This window comes from Haemorhous mexicanus, chromosome 6 (genome assembly GCF_027477595.1).
Source record: "Haemorhous mexicanus isolate bHaeMex1 chromosome 6, bHaeMex1.pri, whole genome shotgun sequence".
In the NCBI taxonomy this organism is placed as follows: domain Eukaryota; kingdom Metazoa; phylum Chordata; class Aves; order Passeriformes; family Fringillidae; genus Haemorhous; species Haemorhous mexicanus.
In genome coordinates, this window is record NC_082346.1 from 59,047,610 (window position 1) to 59,071,098 (window position 23,489).

The following is a 23,489-nucleotide window of genomic DNA, read 5'->3' on the forward strand; positions in this document are numbered from 1 at the left end:
GCGCTCGCGTTTCCCGGGAGAAGCCCATCCCTGCCCAACCCTGCCCGGCCCGGCGGGGCCCGGCGGGGCCCGGCCCGCCCGGCAGGAAGCGCGGGGGGGCAGCGCCCACCCCATCCGCCGGGCGGGCAGCGGGGGCGGGCGGTCGCGGCGCTTCCGCGGGTAAGCGGCTGCGCGGGCGCGGGGGAGCCGCGGGGCCGGGCCGGGAGGGAAGGAGGGCGCTGGGCCCGCGCCACGGGGAGGCTGCGCTCGCCGCCTCCCGATGCGCGTCGTGTTTCTCTCCCCCCCCCCCCCCCCCAATAATTTTCTGCGGAAACAATAGCAAATATCAGCGTTTATTTGCGCTGGGGCCGCTGGCGGGGCGGGGCGGGGCGAGGGCGGCTCAGCCCGCACAATGGGGGCTTTGTTGGGCGCACAGGGTTCCTCTGTGCCGAAGCCGCCGGGCTCAGCCCCGCTCCCCCGTGCTCCCGCCGCGGCTCCGGGGCAGCAGAAAGCACCGTCAGATCACAGGGAAAACGCCAGCCAGGTTTAAAGTTAGTGCTGACACCCCGCAGAGCGCAGTTAATCAGCGGGAATAACATCTCTGAGTGTAGCTGGTAGATGGGAAAGTCCCCGAGAGGTCTTGAGCTCACTGGTCGAGGGTTTGAGCACCAGCGGTGGTATCGGAAGGAGAAACTGTTAAATTGGGGTGCGGGGACTATCTGGAGGAGGGAAGAGGCTCCATGCCAGGCGTCCATCTCTTTTCGGTGGCGAGAAGTCTACATTTGAGCCTTTGGGAGCTCTCCGATTTCTTAATGAGATGAACATCTTGTTCCCTTGCTCCCAGGCACACCATGGATACCACCGGCCACAGCGTCCTCCTCCTCCAGCAGCTGAACATGCAGCGGGAGTTTGGCTTTCTGTGTGACTGCACAGTTGCCATTGGAGATGTTTACTTCAAAGCCCACAGAGCGGTGCTCGCTGCTTTTTCAAACTATTTTAAGATGATATTTATTCATCAGACGAGGTAAGAACACACAGCTCTCCTCCTATCCTTTTACCACTCTCAGCATTTTGCTTTTTCTTCTTTCTAAAGGTATGAAAGTCTAAAAGAGTATAAGTGGGGACGTTAGGTGGCCTGAGGTTTCCTAACCCAGCACAGGCCTTGGCTCTCTAAATAATCCCAGTCCAGAACGTGTTGCCCTTTAAAACCACTTTCTTAGTCAGCATATGGCAACATCAGACCCTGCATTTTGGAGATGAGACATTTGTGTGACCAGATAAATAAAGCATATAAGTATCACCATGTTCCTGCAGTGAGAGCCTTGCAGATTTGGAATCCAGGGATATCCTGGTACCTCCTGTCCATGTGAAATATCTCCAGTACTTTGTCTTGGGTTGCTGTCAAGCTTGCTGGGTGAGACTGTCATTTCTGGCAGGATCCACAGGCAAAACAATCGAGAAGCTGTGGCCTTATCACAGTTCTGTGCTTCAGAGTCTTGGAGATAAGGGCCGAGACTGAGATCATTAATTCATTTCAAGCTGTTGTTCACATGCTTCACCTGGCCAGGTCAGGAGTCGTTCTACAGGTATAACAAGAGCAGTGCCAAGGTCTGGCCTCTGACCTGGGGCTGGCTGCTTGTGATGGATTAAACCTTCTTCATTCCCCTTCCTTTCTGCGGGTCGTGGCCTCCAGCACCTCTGCAAGATAATCTTTAGGATCAGCTGCATCGCCCCTTGGCTGGAAGTGAGATGAGTTAACTGCCCTTCCCTGTGGATGTTGTTTGCTGACACTTAAGTGCAATACTCATAAAGATTACACAGTACTGGCAGCTGAACTTCTTACTCAGATGGAGTGGCACACACTGGTGATGCACAGCTTGCATGGCATCGCTGCGGTGCCGTGTCGCTGCAGCTGGCTCTGCACGGGAGGGATGGGGTGGCCAGGGCTGGTCACTTGCACCAGCCTCAGCTGCAGTTGTGCACGTGGTCTTCAGAATCACAGGGATAAAGGCAGACTCAGGCACTTGGCTTTTCAAACAAAGCTTCTGCACTTCTGCAGGGCTTGGCAGAAAGTGCCGCTTGTAAAAGCACTCTCACAGCAAATGGGCAGGTAATGGATGGGGATTTGGATCCCTCTATGTACTTAATCATCTGTTTTGTTTCAGCGAGTGCATAAAAATTCAGCCTACAGACATCCAGCCTGACATATTTAGTTACTTGTTACATATCATGTACACTGGGAAAGGGCCAAAGCAGACTGTCAGCCAGAGCCGGCTGGAGGAGGGCATCCGCTTTCTGCACGCAGACCACCTGTCCCACATCGCCATTGAGATGAACCAGGCCTTCTCCCCAGAGCCGGTCCAGTCCTCCAACTTGTACGGCATCCAGATCTCCACTGCACACAAGCTGGCAAAGGAGCGCCTGGGAGCGAAGGAGAGCCTGCCCAAGGCGGGCAGGTCTGCGGCCCAGGGCGATCCCCCCCAGCTGCAGCTGTCCCTGGCCATCGGCCTGGACGACGGCCCCCTGGACCAGCAGGCAGCTCGCCCCGCAGCCCCGCCCGCGGCTCTGGCCAAGCCGGCCGAGGAGCGCCCAAAGCTCTCGGTTTCCATAAAGCAGGAGAGGTGCGACTCGGAGCCCGTGGTGTCCCAGAGCTGCACCCCTCCTTCTCCAGGGGTAGCGAGCCCCATCCTGGCCAAGGGCAGCCTCAAGGTGCACCTGTGCCACTACTGTGGGGAGCGCTTCGACTCGCGGGAGGGGCTGCGGCAGCACCTGCACACCCACGTCTCGGGCTCGCTGCCCTTCGGCGTGCCGGCCTCTATCCTCGAGAGCAGCGACCTGGGCGAGGTGCAGCCTCTGGCTGAGGACAGGGAGCCCGGGGATGGCCATCGTCTCGGGGCCTTCCTCCTCAAGGAGGATGAACATCAGCTGGAGCATCCGAGCTGCAGCGAGCTGGAGCCTCTGCAGATCGGGCAGCTCTCCCTCATCTCCAAGGACCACGAACCGGTGGAGTTGAACTGTAACTTTTCTTTCTCAAGAAAGAGAAAGATCAGCTGCACCGTCTGCGGCCGCGCGTTTTTCCGGAAGAGCCAGCTGCTGGAGCACATGTACACGCACCGAGGGAAGCAGCACAAGTACGGCCGCTGCCAGCGGCTGGAGAGCCCCAGCACCCCCAGGTTTCACCCCTACTGTGACAGCGAGAGTGTGGGAAAGAGCTCCAGCTTGTCCCAAGAGCACTTGGATGAATGTATACTGGAGTCAGATCTCATCCAAGAAAGCGTCGATACGATCCTGGTAGAGTGATTCTCCCCTTTCAGATCTGAAACTGGATGTTTTGGCATTCTCCACCTAGGGAGTGGCTGCTCTGTGCAGCTGACTTTCTTGAGCCACCATTCCCCTCACTGCTAAGATAACTGTGAAGGACTGTGTACTTTGACTTGTGTACTTGCTTTTTTTACTTCTCTAACTTTTAAACTCGAGTTAATTCCCATCTAAGTCCTTGGAAGCCTCCATGTAACTCAGTTATGCTTTTCCTGAATGTGAACTTATTCCTACTCTGCTTTAGTGGAGTAAAGGCTGTATTGCTGGGTGTGAGGTTTAAACATTGTCTAGTACTCTGTGTGGTGCCTAGGACTGTTTGTATCCTATAGAATTGCTCTTCTGAAACCAGATGGATGGAAGTGTAGAGGGAAATACTTACTGTGTTTCCCAAACAGTTTGTTTTTAATGAAAATAAATATCTCAAGGAGATGAATCCTGAAGTTCATGTTGTTCATGTAACTGCAGTTAATAAATCTCTGCATAAATATTTGCAGGAGCCATAAGGCTGCTCTTTTCAAGGGAATTGGCAGTGTTGATGTAGGGGTGGCAACCTTCATTTTGACAAGCCCTGGAGTCCTCATCTGTCTTCTAAATTTACTTTTAAACTCTAGGGATTTGCATGTGTTTTTCCTCCTTCCTACTCCTCCCTCATTCACCACTGCTGCATAAGCAAGGACAGATTTTGATGTTCCTCTAGGACCATGTTTCATTTTTGGACTGTCTTCTCTCCAGGGAGGAAGGAAAGCTGCAAAGGAGTGTTCTCTCTTCTTTGAGAGGAGATATACCCTGACTTAAGTCTTTACAGGATTAAATTCCACACACGTATTTTCTGAGTGAAAGTGATTTCTGACTTTATAAACAGCTTGGAGTAAACACATTTTTAAATATTACAATCTGTATATTTGCTCAGAGCAAATACACAGCGTGTTATTTTTTTCTCTGTTTGCAGAGCCAGTGTTAGATGGTAACATGCAAGTTTTGTGCCTTTCATATAATCATAGAATGATGTGGGCTGGAAGGGATATTAAAGATGATCTAGTTGCAGCCCCCCTAACATAGGCAGGGGCACCTTCCACTAGGTTGCTCAAAACCCCATCCAGCTTTTCATTTATCATTACTTGTTATCTGAAGGGTAATATCCAAGAAGGAGTTAAAATTATACATATGCCTCTTGAATTCATAGTTTGCCCCTCTCTAGTTTTCATCCCAGACTTCCCACTGGATGGGCTGCAGCCCACCCCTCGGAGATGCTGTTACTCAGAAGGCCCCAGGGAGACACACCAAGTTCTTAGAGAGCAGAGGTCTTTTCTGCAGCGCAGAGCAAAAGCTTCGTGAGCTGCTCCCGTAATCTCTTTACCCAGATTTTGAGAAGCTGGCGGCTCCCTGCCAGTCCTGGTGGAGCAGAGTCGTTGCCTTTGGAAAGGGGGAGCCTGAACAATGGTGTGAGAACAGTTTGCTGCCAGAATGCCTGCTCCAAAGCTCTTTGTAGTCGGGGCTCTTGAGCTGTCTTTGGTATTGTCCTGGAGCAAGAGCTGCAATTAAATCACTGCCGAATTAAAAGACCATCTGAGGTCTTTGTAAGGGCGGTTGCTGCTTCTCCTGGGCAGGGAGCTGCTCACTCCAGGGGCAGGATTGGCTACTGAGAGCTGTGAAACTGTGTTTCAAGACAAAGGGGCAAAACAACCAGTCCCTGAGCCTGCCGAGAAGATGTTGCAAAATGCGGGCTGTGGTTTGGAGTGTGCTTCCCTGCAAGCCCCAGTGCTCCTTTTGCTGCTTGTACCCATTAAAGCTGCTCTGGTGTGAACGCATTTGAACCCTGCTTAAAAAGCCCTTCTTTAGAACGAGCAAACAAACAGAACCCAGCCGACACCCAGGCCTGTGAATGCTGCATCTGAGCACGGAGCCATTCACACAGAGCATTTCCTAGAAGAGAGCCTTCTGCTTCTCTCCCAGCCTAATAGCATCAGCTAAATCACATCCAGCACAGGCTGCTTGTAACTGGGCAAATGCCCTCCAGCTTCCACTGACCTCTATTTCTACATGATGGGTAAAAAAAAAAAGAAGAAAAAGAGGTATTTTATGGTCATTCCCTATTTGTATGTGACACTTTACTGAGTGGGCTGGCTTCTCCGGGTGCTGCTTGCTTCCCTCGGCTTCCTGCATTTAATTTAAAAACAGAGAAGCCTTTGCTGGGGTGGCTAGAGCTGTAGAAATGAGCTGTAGAGGGACTGAACATCAGCTATTCAGTCAGTAGATGAGCACCTTGGATTGTCAAATAGGCGCCTAACTTGCCTGAAGGAATTGGTATTGAAAATCAAAGGGCTCTTGATGTCTCTGCAGAGGTAACAGGTCAGTGTTGGGGACAGCAGCAGGGACAGCAAGCAGCAATGCCCAAGGCATCTCTGGGATGGACTGTTTTGTTCTCTTCCTGCCCATTAAATAGGGAGTTTTTATAAAAGCTGTGATCTTGGGTAAAAGAGCCAAATGTCACTCAGCTGTGTGCGCTGTAGGAGTGACTCCATGGCACTGACTGCAAAAACACCAGCAAAGCTGAAATGAGACATAAACCAGGGCTGTGTTCCCGTGAATCCTTGAAGATACAACTGTGGAGGATTGTTTTCTGTTATCCTCACACCCCCTTTTAAAGGTGTACTTTGGTTAACCTTTGTGGGACTGAACATCTGTAACATAAACGTCTGCCAAAGGCTTTTTTTTTTTTTTTTGCATCATTTGCAATACAAGAAATGCATTTTCAGCAGTTTTCTACTGCAAGTGTTAAAGCACTGTTATAATTAAAGCAGCAGGAAAAGCTGGAGACAGAAGTCATCAGCTCCGAGTTATGTTAACATAAAAACATAATTCTCTCCAAGTCTTATGAATAGAAAATAATTTTACAGGGCAGTTACATTTGCTAAGCAAGGGCAGCAGCTGCTCCTGGATAAATCATGAGAAGTTTTATTACTGTATGTGGAAGACACTTGAATTACTGAGTGCTTAACCTTTATGCCGGTGCGTGCTTGGAAATCTGCCTGACTTGCACAGCTGGTTTTGACAAATACTCATTTCTTGTTGGGGTTTGATTTTTTTTAATAAAAACATAAAGAATTTTGTCATAGTCTGCAGAATAATTATACTAGAGATTCCTTCCAGATATCTGTGATTGTTTAAGAGATGCACATGGGCTTAGGCAAAGAAAGCCCTGGGGTGGGAATACTTGAAGGCTTCAAGTCCCAAAACTCCAGGGGATCCTTGGAGATTTGCCATGTGCTCTGGAGAGGTCCCATCATTAGGGGTACTGAGCTGATGCACCATAGTCATTGAAGTGCCTTCTCTTTGGGCTCTGCAGCTCATATTTTATGTAAAGATGGGAAGATTGGGGCTCAGAACTCCCCCTGCCAAAGCCCCTGAGCATGAGCAGACTCCTCAGCCAGCTCAAGTGAACCTCTGCAATGCCACGACGTGCAGCAGCAACTGTCATCATGTATCTGGGTGTTGGCCCCAAAATACTGACTGGCTGGCTCAACCACCAGAGCATGAGAAACAATTTTAAGAGAGGCAATTTAAAATATTTTGAAATATTTTTAGTGCTCTGATGCTGCTGGATCCAACAGGGTCTGTGTTTCTCAGGCTTCTTAGGGTGCATTAAAGTGTGTGGACAAAAGTGTATTTATCCCCCCTTTGCAGTGTGGGGTCTGGAGAACCTTGCTTTTGTGCACACTGAGAAGGTTGAACAGGGAAATGAAATGTGCTGTTGGGATGTAAACCTGAAGCAGTGAGCATTACAGTTAAAAATAAGGCCATGAAATACTGCTATGATGACATTTCATTTCTTCAGGGTAATGCTGATACTAAATAGTTTTCTGGTATTTTGGAAGCAGAAAGTATTTATCCTGTGTAAGTGAAGCCTTCAGAAATGCAGTGAAAAGTGACCGCGGCATATGCAATTCAGCATCATTGAAGGGGACCATGGGCTATCAGTGGCCAAACTTCATGGCTTATGGAAGCCCTCCCACAACCATCAGCCAACAGGTCATGCCATACCTCTGCCACGATCCTCAGATTCCCTGTTTAATAAAACTCAGTCTCTTCCCTTCTTGTCCAGGATTGCCAAAATGACTGCAACAGAGTGGCTTCCCAGCAGTCCAGCACTAAGAAAATATATTCTGAGGAATAAGAAATCATGAGGAAAAAGGTAATGAGGATGGATGTGCCCTAAATTACATGTTGGTTAAATATTTGTAACCAGAGCTGTGTCAAGACTGAGCTCCCTGAGATGCAATCGCGGCATCTACGGGATTTGCATGTTTCATTAAGAAAAAGTAATGACACAACTTCAAAAGCAGCCTCGGAGAGGAGATGTTCTCCACCAACTATTCTAAACCAGAGGCTGCACCCTCAGAACAAAGGCAGGGCAAAGCTCTCAGCCTTCCCTGGGTTTCACCTGGGTGGAGGTGGCCCTGGGAAGCTTTGGGGGGTTCCAGCAGCCCGTGCCTCGGGGATACCTCCCGGGATGCACAGGGCAGTGCAGCACTGTTTAGCCCGTGTGAATCCTCCTGTTACTGGCACAAACGCTGTAGGAAAACACTGTCTAAAGCCCTCTGTCCCTCCTGGCAATCCCTGGGATTTGCAACCCATTGGTTTTAAGACATAAAGCCAGCTACAGGCGCCAGGGCAGGGAAACCGGGGCGGCGAGCCATCGAGGGGTGATGGATGCAGGAGAACCTCGTGGCAGGCAGACAGTGGTGTCAGCCACCCAGACAGGATCCAGCGGTGGGCGTGAGCCTCGCCGAGCTCCGGCCGAAGCAGCGGCAGCGGCGGCCGATGCTCCGCGTCACCTTTTTCCCGCAGCCCTCCCGGGAGGGACCCGCTCCCGCAGCGGTCGCCTCCGCCACCCGCAGCACCGCCGGAGCCAGCAGGGCAGGCGGCCCAGCCTGTCATTAGGGCCGAGCATCCCCCACCAGGCTGTTTTCCCGATTCGCTTACTCATGGCGCTAATGCTGGCGGTGCGGGCGCGCCTTCCTGTTGTGCCTGTTGCTCTGGCCGGCCGGGCCCCAGCCCGCTCCTTGCCCCCGCACGGCGGGGAGCTTCGGGCCTCCCAGCGCCTCGGCCTCCCCTGCCTTGCTCCAGCTGGGAAATGGAATGCAAATTGAGTTTCAGGCTGTCTGGGCTGCGCCGGAGCCCGCCGCCTTGGTGCGGCGCAGTCTGCGCGGTTCGGCGGGCGGGGAGCGGAGCGCCGCTCCCCCTTCCCGGGGAGGCTCCGCAGGAGCCGCAGTCCTTGCGCTTCCCACCCAGCTGCCATCTCTTCAGGCTCCCGTCACGCCGAGCTGTCACCGAGCTGAGCCCTGACACACCGCGGCCTCGAGTCTTCATTAAAATGGCAAATAGTGAGAGCAAATGTGACACGAGTGACGGGCGCTGGGGCGCAGAGATGACATCCATCCCTCTGCGGATGGAAATCTTCTCTCTGGGACAAGGGGAAAGCTGTGCTTGGTGTGTCCGTGGACCTGTAATGACCTGACATTGGAAAGGCACCTCCCGAAAGGACAGCGGTGTCTGCAGAAGGGACCCTGCTGGAGCATCTCGATAGGGAGGGTGTCACCTCTTCCAGATTAAAGAGGTTTGGAAGGCAGATCTCTGCGAGGTCTAACTTGAGGACTGACAGGGTGACTGCCAGCTCGAGCTGCAGATGGTACTTTCATCTTAACAATCTGAATTGCAAAACATGTTTTCTTACCGTCTCCCTCCCTTTTGTATCCAGCCTGTTTTTTAGTTTTTATATAACGAAACCTACTTTAAAATACTGGGTTTGGGTATTTTTGCTGAAATCCACTTTTTGGCTAAGTGGACTTTAACCCCACAGCAGAAAAATCCCATCATTTGGCACAGAACTGCACTCTTCACAATTCTCTGCAAAAAGAAAGACGTGAAAGCTGTGCCTCCTAAAAAACATTAACCTGTATTGTAGCTTAAACAACTGTGTAAGAAATAACATCCTCTGATTAGGCTTTTTTAAAGTCACATTTAATGTTAAGATTTTGTCCGTTTGCAAATGAAAAGTATTTCATTATTTTAATACTACCCAACAAGAGCTGACAAGAACCATTTCTCTGGGAAATAAAACTGCAGAGGTAAAATCATATTAAAGCAATTATTTAAATCAGTCTGTTTCCTTGGAGCAGTTCACTTTGAGTTACTCATGTTGAAAGGTTCTATCTATAACACAGGAAACATTAGGGCTTCAGTGCCTGTAAATGTGGGTCTGGCATCCATCCATCCATCCATCCATCCATCCATCCATCCATCCATCCATCCATCCATCCATCCATCCATCCATCCCAAGTGCAAACCAGGATTCCTGTGTATTTTCTGAATTTACTCAATTTCTTACATACATTTGTGAAAAAAACCCCAAAACTAAACAACCCAAACCCCACAAAAACAACAACAAAACCTCCCACAACTGCATCTTCACTTTTATACATGTTGCATATGAGAATGTCCCTGATTTCTGCAGGGATTTATGCAGGGATTGCACCTTGGATTCAAACACCAGATTCCTGGCTGCTGTAGAGTCAGTCCTTTGAAGCCTATGGAGCTGCCATGACCTTCAGCAGCTGGAGATCTGCCCCTGTGCATTTCTAATCCAATTCTGGTGTCCCAGGGCAGGAAAGAAAATGTAATATTTGTTTGTGCCATCATTGTCTAGTGGCAGTTTCCACAAGGAACTTTTCAATGGATACACTTGTTTTCTGCTGGGCTCAGTGTTGACTTAACAGAAAAGCTTTTTATCCCCCTGGAAGCCTTTCTGGGTATGAGTTATACTATTTAAACACCCTTTTCTTTGCTGCTAATATTAAAAAGCTGTGGGAGATGAAAATATTCGAAAGGACACTGCAAAGCAGGGATAGGGAACTTGTTGGATATAGAGCTGAATTGTCCCCACTGAGGAGAGCACTGGAAACATCTGGGACAAAAGCAGCAGCACAGGCTGTGGGGTGAGCAGAAGAACCACTTCCATAATTCAGAGGGCAGCAAGCAATGGATTTCTGGGTAAGGAGCCAGACAGCTCAGAAGCAAGCTGAATAGGACCATAAAAATTATTGGATATCAGGAAAAAATTCTTCCCTGAGAGGAGTGTCCAGCATTGGAACAGGCTGCCCAGGGCAGAGGTGGAGTCACCATCCCTGTAGGGATTTACAAATTATGTAGATGTGGCACTTGGGGACACGGTTTAGTGGTGGCCTTGGCAGTGCTTGGTGATCTTAGAGGTCTTTTCCAACCTGAATGATCCTGTGATTCTGTGATGATTCCAGATTATTTTAGCTGTTGGTGAGGATGATGGTCCTAAAGACAGGCCACCCTTTGGTGCTCTGGCACAGCCACACAGCCACATCCTCACAGATTCCCTGGTTCTCTTTCACAATGGCAAATTTATCATTCCTTCTATGAAAGAAAAAAATGTTTTATTAATGCTCTACTCTCTAATCATAAGGAAGGAGTAGAGAGTCTTAATTAAGTCATTAGCAGCTGTTATGAGCCTATATTTTGTTCAGTAAACCTGAAAGAATAGATAGGAGTAATACTATTAAAAATGTATAACTCCTTTCCCCTGTATTTTGTGTATGTTTTAAACTGTCTCAAGAAATTACATGAAGGATGTTATAAAAAAAAGCAAACAGTTAGGGTGTGGGACTGATTTGATCTGCCACAGAAAGTGCCAAAGCACCAAATGTGCTGTTCCCCTTCCCAAAACTCCAGCCCCAACCTGAACAGTCACCACCACCCTTGTCTGTCTGCAGAGCCTCAAACATTTCCCTCTAGTGCCACGGGGTATCTAACAGGGAATTTAACCATGGGGCAGCAGGATGGCTTTTCTTAGCTGCCAGAGGTTTGTGATCCTTCACAAATTCCTTAAAGCACTCCCTGGGCAGCCAGGACTCTGTAGCAGAAATGATTGACCAGCAACCAAAAGGAAATGTCATAGAAAGGGCAGAGGAGGAGCAAACCTCCAAAGAATTTGGATCTGCCACCAACATTAAGATTTCTCTCTGCTCACTGTATGACTGCCTGAAAAAGCTGGACACAATGGAGCACCACTGTGAGTTAATCCTTTCACATCTAAAACCTCTCCACAGCTGCCCACTCAATCACAAGGCAAGAAAACAACAGGTACATTCAGCTTTAATGAAATAATCATCAGTTCTATGTACAGCTATAACAGAGGGAAAACCAGATACAAGAGAGGATGCAAACCCAACTCCTGACATGGAGCAAGTCACAGGGCAGGGCTGGACTGGGCATTTCTGCCATTCTCCTCCTTTTTTGAAGATGTTTCACCTAAAAGGCAATACTGAAACAACATCAAATCCTCCCAAAACAGCTTAGCAGGCTGACAGAGGATGACAGCCTGTCCCTGTGGGGTAATTTTGTGTTTATTTACTAAAGCTTGGACATCCTCCTCTGCAGCTGACTCCAGTGGGATCCCACAGCAATGCTGCAGCCCTTTGCTCAGCACCAGCCTGCCACAGTGCCCAGTGTAATCCCGTAAGACTCTCCCAGCACCAGGATGACTCTTCCTGAGGTGCTGTGGCAGCTCCAAAGGTACATCTAAAAGTCCTTTAAAAGTCCCTTTTTCAAAACTATGGCAAAATACCTGGAAGGACCAGTATGAAGTACAAAGCCATTAAAATTGTACACACTGAATTATCAATAGCTGATAAGTTAATAAACAAATTCACAGGAAGAAAAAGACACTTTTTTTTCTTTACCACCCTCTGGGTTTTTTTCAGTTTTACTTGCACAGAGATGAGCTGTGGCTCTTGCTGCTCGCAGTCCTCTTGTGACATCGAGGAGATGTTTTATCAAGGTTTAAAACATGTTTGTGCACCAGGTAGGAGGGACAGGTACAGCCCTTGTATTTCAGCAGGAATCCAAAGTCTGTGCTGGGAAGGGAAATCTCAGCACACGGTCAGTGAGCAATCACCAAGCACGGCTGCTATTTCTGTGCCGGCTGAGGAACACTCAGGAGAATTTTCTCAGAGGAACACACTGCCTTGCCACAGCTGTACACAAATCCCAGCCACGCAGATGCAATCCCATATTATTAAAAGGCCCCTTTCTCCTGGAGTGCTGGTAGCTGGAGGTGATGCTGGCACACACACGCTGCGCCGGTGCAAACCCCTCGGGGCAGGGCAGTTCTGGGGTCTGACAGCAGTAGGCTTGTCCAGGCATTTCCCAGCCATGTCCTCAGGCCTAATGTCAGGATTTTTTTTCCCTGAGGACTTTGGTAAGATTGCTCCAGCATTTCCCTGCATGTTTCAGAGCGAGCTACATGGCGTGCCAGAGCCTGGTGGCAGCGAGCCGGGCACAACGCAGATTCCCAAGGGATGCCTGGGCGGGATGAAGGCGGGAGGGCTTTGAGCGGGGAGCGGTGCGGGACAGGCTCCGCCAGCAGCCGGGGATGCCAGCGGCACTCAGACCAAATCAAAGCAATCCCAGCGCCGGCAGCACATTGCAGCTTCCCAAACTATGCTGACTGCTAACACGCATGCAGCTCACTGCTATTTATATCACATGCCATGGATAAAAAAATATGCTACATCCGAGGAGAGCTTCGGCACGACACCGGGATGGGGATGGAAGAAGGCAAGCGAGGAGAGGGGCTGCCGGCGGCAGGGCTGCTCCTGCCCGGCCAAGCCCGTGATCCCGCAGGGAATTTTGCCCGTCGAGTTCAATGGTGCGAGAAGGGCCCCCCCAGCAGACGAGGCGCTGTCGCTTTCTTGGCCTTGGCGCAGCCCGGGGTCAGCAAGGCGAGGCTGATGCTGAGCTGTAGCGTGTCTGGAGATGCACAGGCTGGTCCAGACAGGGAGAGAGGCCGAGCAAAGGAAGGAGAGAGCTCGCTGTGCCGGCTTCGTGCCGCAGCAGTGACCGCGGCTCCTGGCGCCTGAGCGCAGCGAGGGCCGGTTCACAGCACAAAGCACAGCCTGGCATGGATGTTTTCTTGTTAATATTGCAGACACTTGGCTCTTCCTCATCTGCAATAAAGGCCCAGCAAGCCCCCAGCTGTTTCAGTGTGCCCCGAATGCAGCCAGCAGCAGGTCGGGCACTCACTGCCTCTCAGGGCCTTTCTTCCAACACATGGTGTGCACAGATCCACGGCGTGAGCAGTGGGGAAACGGGGCTCGGGGGACAGCAGAAATGTGGCTGTGACATAAATGTCCCAATAAGTGAAAATACAGTCACTGTAACACCTTAATTTTTCCGCAGCTGTGGTCAGTGGCGCTGTCTGAAGCCCCAGGGGACACACAGCCCTCAGCAGGGTCTGCCCACGTCCCGGGATCCGTTTCACATGGACACAACTGAACGGGCATGCAGAATTAACTACACCGCGGCCCCGGGAGCTCTCCCAGTTCTCCACATACCCCGCAGGCCAAATGGAGCTTGAAATCACTCCCTCTGCCCTTTCTCTCTGGGCCAAGGCTGCCATCACAGAAAGCTGTTGTGCTTATTCTGTTCCAGGGCCATTTCGCTGACCAGCTGCTCTATGGATGACTGAATGGCCGCCTTCACGAGGGAGGAGGCGGTTTCTATGAGGAGCAACTCGTACTGCTCCCCAGTTCTGTGCCCCTGGTCACCCAGACCTTTCTCCTCTGCCTGGGGACCACCACCAGCCTCGGGGCCCTCTTTTTGACCAACATCAGTGTTCCTGTTCGATTTTTTATTCCCTTTTTGCTTTTTTTGGTGCAAAACTGGGGACGGCTCATAGGCCTGGTCAGAGTCGGTGTTGTCAGAGTCCTCAGCTTCAGTGATGGTGATGATGATGCTGACACCAGCACCTGCATTTGCTTCTAGTATCTGATGGCTGGAGCATTCCTGCACACTTGCTGCCTCTTGCACACCTGCTGCATCCTCCACACTCACTGCCTCTTGCATACCTGCTGCATCCTCCACACTCACTGCCTCTTGCACACCTGCTGCATCCTCCACACTCACTGCCTCCTGCACACCTGCTGCATCCTCCACACTCACTGCCTCTTCCACACCTGCTGCATCCTCCACACTCACTGCCTCTTGCACACCTGCTGCATCCTCCACACTTACTGCCTCTTGCACACCTGCTGCATCCTCCACACTCACTGCCTCTTGCACACCTGCTCCATCCTCCACACTTACTGCCTCCTGCACACCTGCTGCATCCTCCACACTCACTGCCTCTTGCACACCTGCTGCATCCTCCACACTTGCTACATCCTGGGCACTCACTGTCTCCTGCACACTTGTGGCATCCTGCAGGCTTGCTGTATCTTTCACACTCACTGCATCCTTCACACTTGCTGTATCCTTCATGCTTGCTACATCCTGGGCACTCACTGTCTCCTGCACACTCATTGCATCCTGCACACTTGTGGCATCTGGCACACTCACTGCATCCTTCATGCTTGTTGCATCCTTCACACTTGCTGTATCCTGCACATTCGCTGCCTCCTGTGCACTCTCTGCATCCTGCACACTTGTGGCATCCTGCATGCTTGCTGCCTCCTGTACACTCACTGCATCCTTCATGCTTGCTGCATACTGCACACTTGCTGCCTCCTGCACACTTGCTGTATCCTTCATGCTTGCTGCATCCTGTACATTTGCTGCATCCTTCACACTCTCTGCATCCTGCACACTCGTGGCATCCTGCACACTCTCTGCCTCCTGCACACTTGCGGCACCCTGCACACTTGCTGCCTCCTGCACATTTGCTGCCTCCTGCACACTCACTGCATCCTTCATGCTCACTGCATCCTGCACACTTGCTGCCTCCTGCACACACGCTGCATCCCCTCTGGATGCCAACTCACTGAAATCAGTTACAGTCTCCTCAGCTTTGCTCTCCTTAGAAAGATTTATGCTCTTTTCCAATTCACCCCTTTCAGGCATCTCTTTGCAGATACTGGGGATTTCCTGGCACTCTGTGATTTCAGGGGCATTGTCAGGTTGATCTTTAGAAGCAGGTGCTTCGGGAGCAACTTCCCTGCCCTCCACATCGTCGGTGGTTGGGGGCAGACTCCCTTCCTGCAGTTTGTCCTGGAGTGTTTCATCAAATGTCTCTGAACTGGTTATCTCCAACTGAACAGTGCACTCCGAATTTTCTTCCGCATCACGTGTGGGCTCTGTCAAGGGCTCACTCTTCCCAGCAGAGGTGTTGCTTTCCTTTGCTATATGGTTGTCCTCTTTCACTGTAGCCTGGTCCTCCTTCACTGTAGCCTGGTCCTCCTTCATTGTATCCTGGTCCTTCTTCATTGTATCCTGGTCCTCCTTCATTCTATGCTGCTCCTGCTTCACCTTATCCTGTTCCTGCTGTGCAGAGACTGGGCTGAGGGATTCAGATTTGGCTGTTGGGGCCAAATCCTCTGGCTCTTCACTAGCCTTATTCACAACACCCATCACTTCATTTGCTTGAACACTGCCCTCTGACTCCTCCACTGCTTCTGAGGGGCTGGGTTTTTTCTTACCTCTGGAGAACCTCACACAGGGCATCTTCACCCCAGAGCTCGCCCGTTTCTTTGGGAGGTCTTGTGCACAGCTCTCCTCAGCATCCACCTCCAGCTGCACTTGGGAATCAGAGGGCACCTTCTTCCGTGAGGAGGACTTCTGCCTTCTCTGAGGCCTGGCAAGGTTTTTGATGGCTGCCCAGGTTCCTTTGGAGGATCGTGATGCATTGGAAGCTTTGGCCTCCTCTTGGTCAGCGCTGACACACTGGCTTTTCTCCTCTGAGGCTCCTTCGCACGCATCCTTCACAGTCAGCCCCTTCTTACAGGACTTCTTCCGCTTCTTAAAACACAGCATGGAGGGTTTTTTTGCTTGTTCCTCTGGTGGGGAACATGTGGCCCCTGTGCTGGGAGTCTCTGCCTCTCTTGGGTTCTCCATTTCAATTTCCTTGGCTGCCTTCACCATATTCTCTTCTCCTTTGTTGGCGTTGTGCTGCCGATTTTCCTGATCAGTGCTTCAGACACAAGAACTGCAGAGATGCTCACAGTGCATTTTCTTCCTCAAACAGATTTCCAAATAATGTTAGTTGCTTTGTAACGAGCCTGTGTGGCAGTGAGAAGAAGTTCTGCTGGAGCTGTCGCATCCACTTTATAACTCCCACTTTGCCTTATTACTCACTTTATCACCTCTCCAAGGAATCCCGGGTAGATGTGCAGCTGAACAGGCTTCTCCTTGGCTTTGCTGGCCTCAGTCACTCTCATCTCTGGAGCAACCCACTTCCAGTTGTGCTTGGTCTAACTGTATAATGGCCAGTCTGACATACCTTTTTTTTTTCCCCCAAAGGATGACAAATCAAGCCAAGAATTAACAATTTTTATTCACCCCACGGACCTGGAAGGAACTTGCACTTTGTGAGCTCTCTGCAATTCCACATTGCCCAGGGAGCTTGACGGAAGCACCAGTGGAAGCAGCGGCTGTTTTCTGCCCCCCAGTGACAAGGTCAGATGCTGCTTTGCCTTGGCTTTGGTTTCTGCTTCAGTTCCCCTTGCGTGTTACATGAAATTTGCTGCAAAGCATGACCGAGGCTTTCATCTTTTTATCTGGAACACAATAAATGAGTGATAAGACCTGTAGAGAAATTTTTTTTAAAGTACTAAAAAGTTTTTTCTCCCTAAACATTTCCTTCTGGGAGGCAGACCAGGTCTAGATGCACTATAGCAGGTTTTTCTCACTAATTAGCATCAATATCCAAAGGCAAAATAAGGCCACAAGATGTCAACCCAGTGATGTTCCATCACAGAAAGCACTATTTTGCTATTTTATGTGGTAAAAAGAGACTTTTTTATATAACTGCCCATATTATGGCGAATACTTATTACACAGGCACACACAGATTTCCTTCTCCTACGGTTTGCTAAATCCTTTCCCCACTGCTCCATATGCCCTTATAGTTCCAGCTAGGGAAATTACACCCTGAGACAGCAGATATTTTTATCTTTAATGCACCATATGACAATATGCAAAAACAGAGAATACAAAAAGGAGGCTTGAGGAATACAAAAGCGAAATCACATGGCAAGAAGGGAGCTTATTTATACTACGTGCATGCCTCCCATGGCAACCTCAATTAACACCGTGTGTGCTCATCAAAGACATGATGTTGTAAGATGTGTGTCAACCTTAGCAAAAAAAAAAAAAAAAAAAGAAAAAAATCTCTGCCTCGAAATATCATCATATCATCAAAACCTTTTGGATAGAACGATGCAAAAAGGTGTTACCACAAACAGACCAACTTCTGCAGGACGGGCTCGGGGGCTCCGGGCAGGGCTTTAAACGGCATTTCGTGCCCTGCTTTTCAGGAGTAGGGTGATTAAAAGGGGGCTCCGGGGCACGCTTCCCCCGCAGCACATCTGGGTTTTTAAAAAATGATTATGGTTTTAATGAGGCTATTTTAAGGGGAAACCGAGCGGAGCTGTCAGAGCCGTGCGAGCGCGCACCCGCAGCAGCCGGTGCCCCGAGCGCATCCCGCAGCCAGGCTCCGCCGCCCCCGCGCCCGGGAAGTTTTGGGGGCGTTCGGGGGCGCGCAGCAGGACCCGCCCGGCAGCGCCGCTCCCCCTCCCGGCCACGGGGAGCCCCCCACGGCCGGACCCCTCCGAGGCCATGCGGGGCTTCCAGGGCAGCGACCGCGGAGGCGGCCCCGGGAGCCTGCTGGTGTCGCCGCCCCCGCGGGTCCCCCCGAGGCGGAGCCGCCCCCGGCCCCGGCCCCGCGCCCCCCGCGCCCTCACCTGCAGCCCGGCCCGGCCCGGCCCCGCTCCGCTCCGCGCGGCTGCGCTGCCGCCGCCGCCTCCGCCGCAGCCGCGCCCCCCGGGCCGGCGGGGAGGGCGCTGCCGGCAGCCCCCCGCCCCCCGCCAGCCCCCGGCCCGCCCCCCGCCCCGGCCGGCACCTGCTCGCCGCCTCCTTCCGCCGGTGGGGAAGCGTCGCTCCCTGCTCGCCGATCAGCATCCCTTTCCCCTGGCGGGTAGCATCCCGCCCTGTGGCGGGAGAGCACCGCTCTCCTGGCGGGGCAGGATCCCTCGCCCGCTGGCAGAGGAACCTTCCGTCCCCTCCCAGGCTGTGCACAGCAGGTGCAGACCCGAAAACCACCAACTTCAGCTCGAGGTGAAGGTCCTCCCAGCAATCGAGCTGCGGTTTGTAGTTTGGATCCCAGCGGCAGCAGGAGGCACTGTAAGGGAGCCCGGAGCACACCCCGCGGGGAGGAGGGACCGCTGGGGGGTTCCTGGCTTGGTGGGGAGGGAGGGGGTCTTGCTCTTGGCAGCTTATTGTGTGCCACCTAAAACCATCACTGCTTTCAGCACTCACTGTTGGAGGTGCTGCAGGAGCTACACCTTTGGAGGTGGAGATAAGGACAGCCAGCTCTTGGCTTCAAACTAATCCATGCCCAAAACACCAGATAAAGTGCCGCTTTCATCGGAGCCTTTCTTCTCTCCAAAGCAGCTGAGATCTGACTTAAAAAAATCACGTCTCCAGCTGTGATGATTGATGGGAGAGCCTCCAGAAAAAGGACTTCCCAGTGCAGCTGATGAACTACAGGAAACTGCAGTTGAGATGCCCGAACGTCCCCATTCATCTCCACGGGGAGCTGACGCCCACAAAGGCTTTAGAGACATTAACTGCTTCACAGCATGTTTGCACACGAGAAACTGAGCAAAGCAGCACTCTGAACTTGCAAGTGGCTTCCAGTGTAGGCCAGGCTTAGAAAAACACACATGGCCTCCCCCCTCCTCAGCTTCTTCATGGGAAAAAGGGTACAAAATGGATTAGTTGGGCTGAAACGCCAGCCAGGAGGGCTGAAAAAGTGCATTGAGCATCACAAGGAATTGCCTTTTTAAAAGCTCCCCTCTGAGATGTGTTTGCTCGCATTCACTCAGGATAATAAACTTCATTTGGAAACAGCTTCTCTCCTGAGGTGGGTGGTGGGTTCTAATTATGATCCACTGCTTTATTAAAGCCAAGTGAGGCCCTTCAATGCAAGGAGCTTTTCCCTCGTTGCAGTTGGAGGCAGGAGGGAGGGAAGCAGACAATAAGGATGGTAATGTGAGGCTGGGGAACGTGGTGGTGTGATGGAGGCAAGCTGCCATGAATCCCCTTGGGAGCACTTTGCAAGGAATCCAATTATTCCTGACTCTCCAGGGGCAGATGGCAGCACCAATGGCTGTGGTGAAAGGGAAATAAAAGGCAAGCAAAGCATCAGGTCAGAAGTTGGGTAAGCTGGACAGAAGATCCTGGCCCAGCTGGATCCTGTTTTCTTTCTGTGGTGCTGGTGACACACAAGTCAACCAAGCAACACCTCTTTCTTGCCCCCAGCACTACCTAAAACCATAAATCTGTTTTCTTACAGGATGTGATGCAGTGCTCCCACCACAGCACAGCACGGGGACGGATGGCCATAACACCAGCTAAGGACCAGGCCCACAAACAGCCCACAGAGAAGAAATTCGTACATAATTAGTTTTTTCTCTAAGCAACAGGAGAAGAGAACCACTGAGTACTTAGCTATAAGAAATTAAGTGTCCTCTGTGTCCTATTTGATAGGACAAGACCTAGCTGGCACCCTTAGCTGCAAAGGAGAGTATTAAAAAAATAACCTATTTATGTATCCATCCTGCAAGAGAAAAGAGAGGTTGGAAGTGCAGGTTAGAAAATACTCCCCATTGATCTCTGGAGATGCTTGGGGCTGTTTTTTTGGCCCTTGTGCTTTGTTGTTGTGCAGCAAACCCTTCAAAAGCTCGTGCCTGATCCGGCGCTGTGCCTCACTGCAGGAGGGGGACTAGCAACCTCTTGAACCATCTCGCTCAAGCACATGGCTATGATCTCATGCTAAACTAAAAGGAGGCTAATCTTAGCATAAATTTGCACTTATCCCATCTTTCATAAGCATAAAATGAAGGTGGAACACAGAGCACTTGCAGGGAAAGCAGTGTAGCAGGGAAGATTAAATGTAGGAACTGACAGCAGACTTGGCAGCATCCGCTCTGGCACCCTGCTCCCAGGGAAGGCTGGGCCCAGGAGCTGCAGGTGAAGAGGCACCCTCAGCCAGGCTGGGGGGCTGGGCAGCAGTGGGGGAGCCCCTCCTGACCCCCTGCAAAGACTAAGCCTGCTCTCCTGGCTGCCAGGAAATCCTTGGCTGGATAACATCAAAAGGAACATTTTAGGAGGCTGTGAGTGCATCTCAAATGCTCTCATAACCATTTTAAGCGTTCTGTCTGCTTGTGTCACAACCAGGTAACTTTTATGTAATTATTCTCCCCTCCTGAATAATTAAGAGATAGAGATCTCTTTCTCTCCATATCCATATATATATATTCACACACAGGATCTGTGTACTACAAACGCTCTCCTACGTTGGTGCACACCTACATCCTGATCCTCCCAGTTCTCACCAAATTTGGAATGTTTTTAGATTCAGTTCTGATACAAGCAGATGGGCCTCATGACTGTTAATTCAGATATTCTGCAGTCAGATGCAAATATCTCACATTCACAGAATAATTCAGGTAGTTTATTTCCTACAGACAACATACATCATTCAGGGAAGGAAACCAGATTAAAACACACACACACACCCTGGTGCATTGCAGGCTACTTATTACTGCAATAATCACTCCTACTTGTCAATACAATGATTGCTGTTGTGTGTAGTTAATCACTGAAATAAATTCTAATTCAGTAATCTCAGTGCATACATTAAAACCCAAAAAGCACTTGAAGTATTTGCCAGTTTATTTGTATTAGTTAAAAAATTGGCACCAATGCTATCTTCATGTTACAAAATGATTTTTGGCCTGCTGACAAAACCTGCTACAAATCACTTGATCACTATTCACATTGTCTCTATTGATCAAAAAGGTACCGTGTGAAACAAGGCCTGTTAATGGTGTAACTGCACTTATGGTTGAGCAGGAAATGGTTCAAAGGACACATTTGGTAGAAGCCACAGATGTGGGCCAGAGACCCAGTCCCTCCAGATCTGCTGTGCAGAGCTTTCATTCCACTGACAGAAGAACACAGCAGTCGCAGCTGGGCCTGGCCTACCTGATGTGGCCTGCAGGAGAAACTCGCAGCAGAAGGCAGGGGAAGCACTTGTGGAGAGCACTGGGAAGTGAAGGGGATCCTCCCTGCTCCTCTGAAATGACACTGGAGCAGAGCCAGGGCACAGCAGGCTCTCCCCTGGTGCGAGAAGAGGAACAGAGGATTCCGCGTGGCAAATGGGAAACTGCAGCCAGCAAGACTTCTAAAGATAATACATGCTGCAAAACCCCGATGGTTAAGACAATTAAAGTCCCAAGACTGTTTCAAACAGCTCCAGCTTTAGGATTTTTAATTATTAAAATCATGTCACTGAATCAAAAGAGGTCATTAAACCCAAGCTTCTGTATTCTGCTTCAGCTACAAGCATGAAGCGGGAGGTCTGTAGAGGAAGTTTGCTTTATATGCTCAGTGTCAACTAGCTTGGAAGACAGCAGTTTAAAAATTATTACAGATTAAAAGTTACTGGTTGATTCTTCAGTACTCCTCCTTCCAGTCACTTCTTGCACTATATTCTCACTGATATCTTTTTCTGACTTAAATAAAAGATCAGAGCACAGTTCCATTTACATGACTCATCAGGTGTTCTTCTGGGAGCTAAAAACAAAAATAAAATTTAATTACTATTACATAGTACTGCAGGCAACTTTCAGGCTGAATTATAATAAAATGTCATTTGGAAACATATGGCATAATATGGGATTGGCTTAACTCCATTATCTCAAGATCTCTGCAAAAATAAAGCCCAAATATTGAAGGCCTTCAAGAAGGCACCAACCTTAATCATTCCTTTCAGAAGAGCCCGTTCACTTCCCCTGACACTGGGTCCAGGTCTATATCATAGAAGCAGGGTCTTGTAGGAAGTCCTGGCATAGTGCTCATCTGGACAACAAGAGACAGAATGTTAAGGTGGCAGTGGCAGCATTTTTGGGCACAAGATCCAATACTGATGTCTTGGATGGCACTAGCTCCCTGAACACCAACAGACCAGAGAATGATGGTCATGGACTGCTTTGAAGCACCCCATGAGAACCAGAAACTCCTGGCTCAGAAGACAGATATGAAGTTTTTGCTTTTTATGAGGATTAAGTTTGGTTTCTGCAGCTGCAAGTAACTGAGCCCAAGATTTGACAAAGTGCTTGGCTATGCAGCTGACCAGTTCACTCTTGGAGGAGTGTTCATTGACTTTGCTGTAATGAGACAATTACTTCTGAAATTTTCTGAGTGCTGAAGTGAAGATACAAATTTTAATACAACTTTGCCAGCTGTAAAGTCTCAGTTGATTACAATTCCTTGAGAATCTAGAACTAGACATGTTAAATAATTAGGAATAATTACTGGAACACGCTCAGAAGGGCTGTTCAGAGGCAGAACTGGAGCTCACAAAGCAGCTGCCAGCACTACTGCCTCAGGCCAGTCCTCTGCACTTGTCTCACTGCTGAGTACCCAGTTTCAGGGATGCAGAACAAGGCTGGCTGGAACTACACCTGGCCTGATTCAGCCTTGCAGCTGACAGCATTTCCCCTCCCCTAAGGCAGCATTTAGCTCAGCAGCACACACAGGCTGAACACAGACTCTACAAGGGTCCGTAACCACGTTTGGTGCTTTGTGCCAGTGGTCATTAAGTGCTTTTATAAAAAGGGAGAACTTGAAAGGTCTCATTTTCTATCTGCATCACCCTGCTTCAGCTTTCACAGTCAGTATTGTTATGCCTGTCCCCATTAGATTAAACATCTCTTTGGCAACCTGGTATTTTCTCCCTGAGCAAGTATTTTGCACGCTAATCAAATTACCTCCCCATCTTCCTTTTGATAATAAGCTAAGCAGCAAGAAGGCAAAGCTGTGTTGGTGAGGTCTTTTCTGCAGTACTCAAAACTGGTCAGGGAGCTTTCAGAGTCCCAGCCCATTCTCCTCAGCCATTTACAAGTGCTAACACCAGTCCCACATGTACTGTACCACTGCAAGTCTTTCATGGGTTATGCAAAGGCAAAAATCACTTAAAGTCCCCTCTATGTAATGAATTCTGGGGCAGCATTAGCTTTTTATGAGAGCCACTGCCTTCCCAGACAGAGAAGAAGAGGGTCACAGGCAGGACCCCCATTCCTTGTCTTTGTGCTCAGCTGTATAAA

The 23,489-nt window shown here is 50.1% G+C and overlaps 3 protein-coding genes and 1 long non-coding RNA gene across 11 annotated transcripts in view; 2 read left to right on the forward strand and 2 right to left on the reverse strand.

The window, feature by feature from the left end:
• The first annotated feature begins 62 nt into the window (after positions 1-62).
• On the forward strand, positions 63-5,416 carry ZBTB25 (zinc finger and BTB domain containing 25). 2 transcript variants are annotated; one of them, XM_059850501.1, is made up of 3 exons: positions 63-159; positions 824-1,003; positions 2,145-5,416. In XM_059850501.1, exons 2-3 carry the CDS (start codon positions 831-833, stop codon positions 3,277-3,279), a joined length of 1,308 nt encoding a protein of 435 aa, XP_059706484.1. In that variant the 5' UTR covers positions 63-159; positions 824-830; the 3' UTR covers positions 3,280-5,416. The 2 variants fall into 2 exon arrangements, with proteins under 2 accessions (XP_059706484.1, XP_059706483.1); XM_059850500.1 differs by lacking the exon at positions 63-159 and adding an exon at positions 289-530.
• A 6,045-nt stretch (positions 5,417-11,461) lies between these two features.
• AKAP5 (A-kinase anchoring protein 5) lies at positions 11,462-18,373 on the reverse strand. Of its 7 annotated transcripts, none has more exons than XM_059850496.1 (3): positions 18,218-18,373; positions 17,564-17,684; positions 11,462-16,874 (listed from the first exon to the last, which is right to left on the reverse strand). In XM_059850496.1, the coding sequence occupies exon 3, from the start codon at positions 16,237-16,239 to the stop codon at positions 13,783-13,785; it is 2,457 nt and encodes an 818-aa protein (XP_059706479.1). In that variant the 5' UTR covers positions 16,240-16,874; positions 17,564-17,684; positions 18,218-18,373; the 3' UTR covers positions 11,462-13,782. The 7 variants fall into 7 exon arrangements, with proteins under 7 accessions (XP_059706479.1, XP_059706477.1, XP_059706476.1 ...); XM_059850494.1 differs by having other exon boundaries at positions 17,521-17,684; XM_059850493.1 differs by lacking the exon at positions 18,218-18,373 and adding an exon at positions 18,060-18,124.
• On the forward strand, positions 18,367-21,438 carry LOC132329414 (uncharacterized). Its single transcript, XR_009487063.1, has 3 exons — positions 18,367-18,498; positions 18,627-19,240; positions 19,673-21,438. It is a non-coding gene; the product is annotated as an uncharacterized LOC132329414 (long non-coding RNA).
• MTHFD1 (methylenetetrahydrofolate dehydrogenase, cyclohydrolase and formyltetrahydrofolate synthetase 1) overlaps positions 21,037-23,489 on the reverse strand; it is a 40,162-nt gene continuing 37,709 nt past the window's right edge. The window contains exons 27-28 of the mRNA XM_059850489.1: positions 22,139-22,242; positions 21,037-21,957 (exon numbers count right to left, since the gene is read on the reverse strand). Of these exons, the coding sequence (XP_059706472.1) occupies positions 22,153-22,242 (90 nt within the window). The 3' untranslated portion in view covers positions 21,037-21,957; positions 22,139-22,152. The remainder of the gene's footprint in view (positions 21,958-22,138; positions 22,243-23,489) is intronic.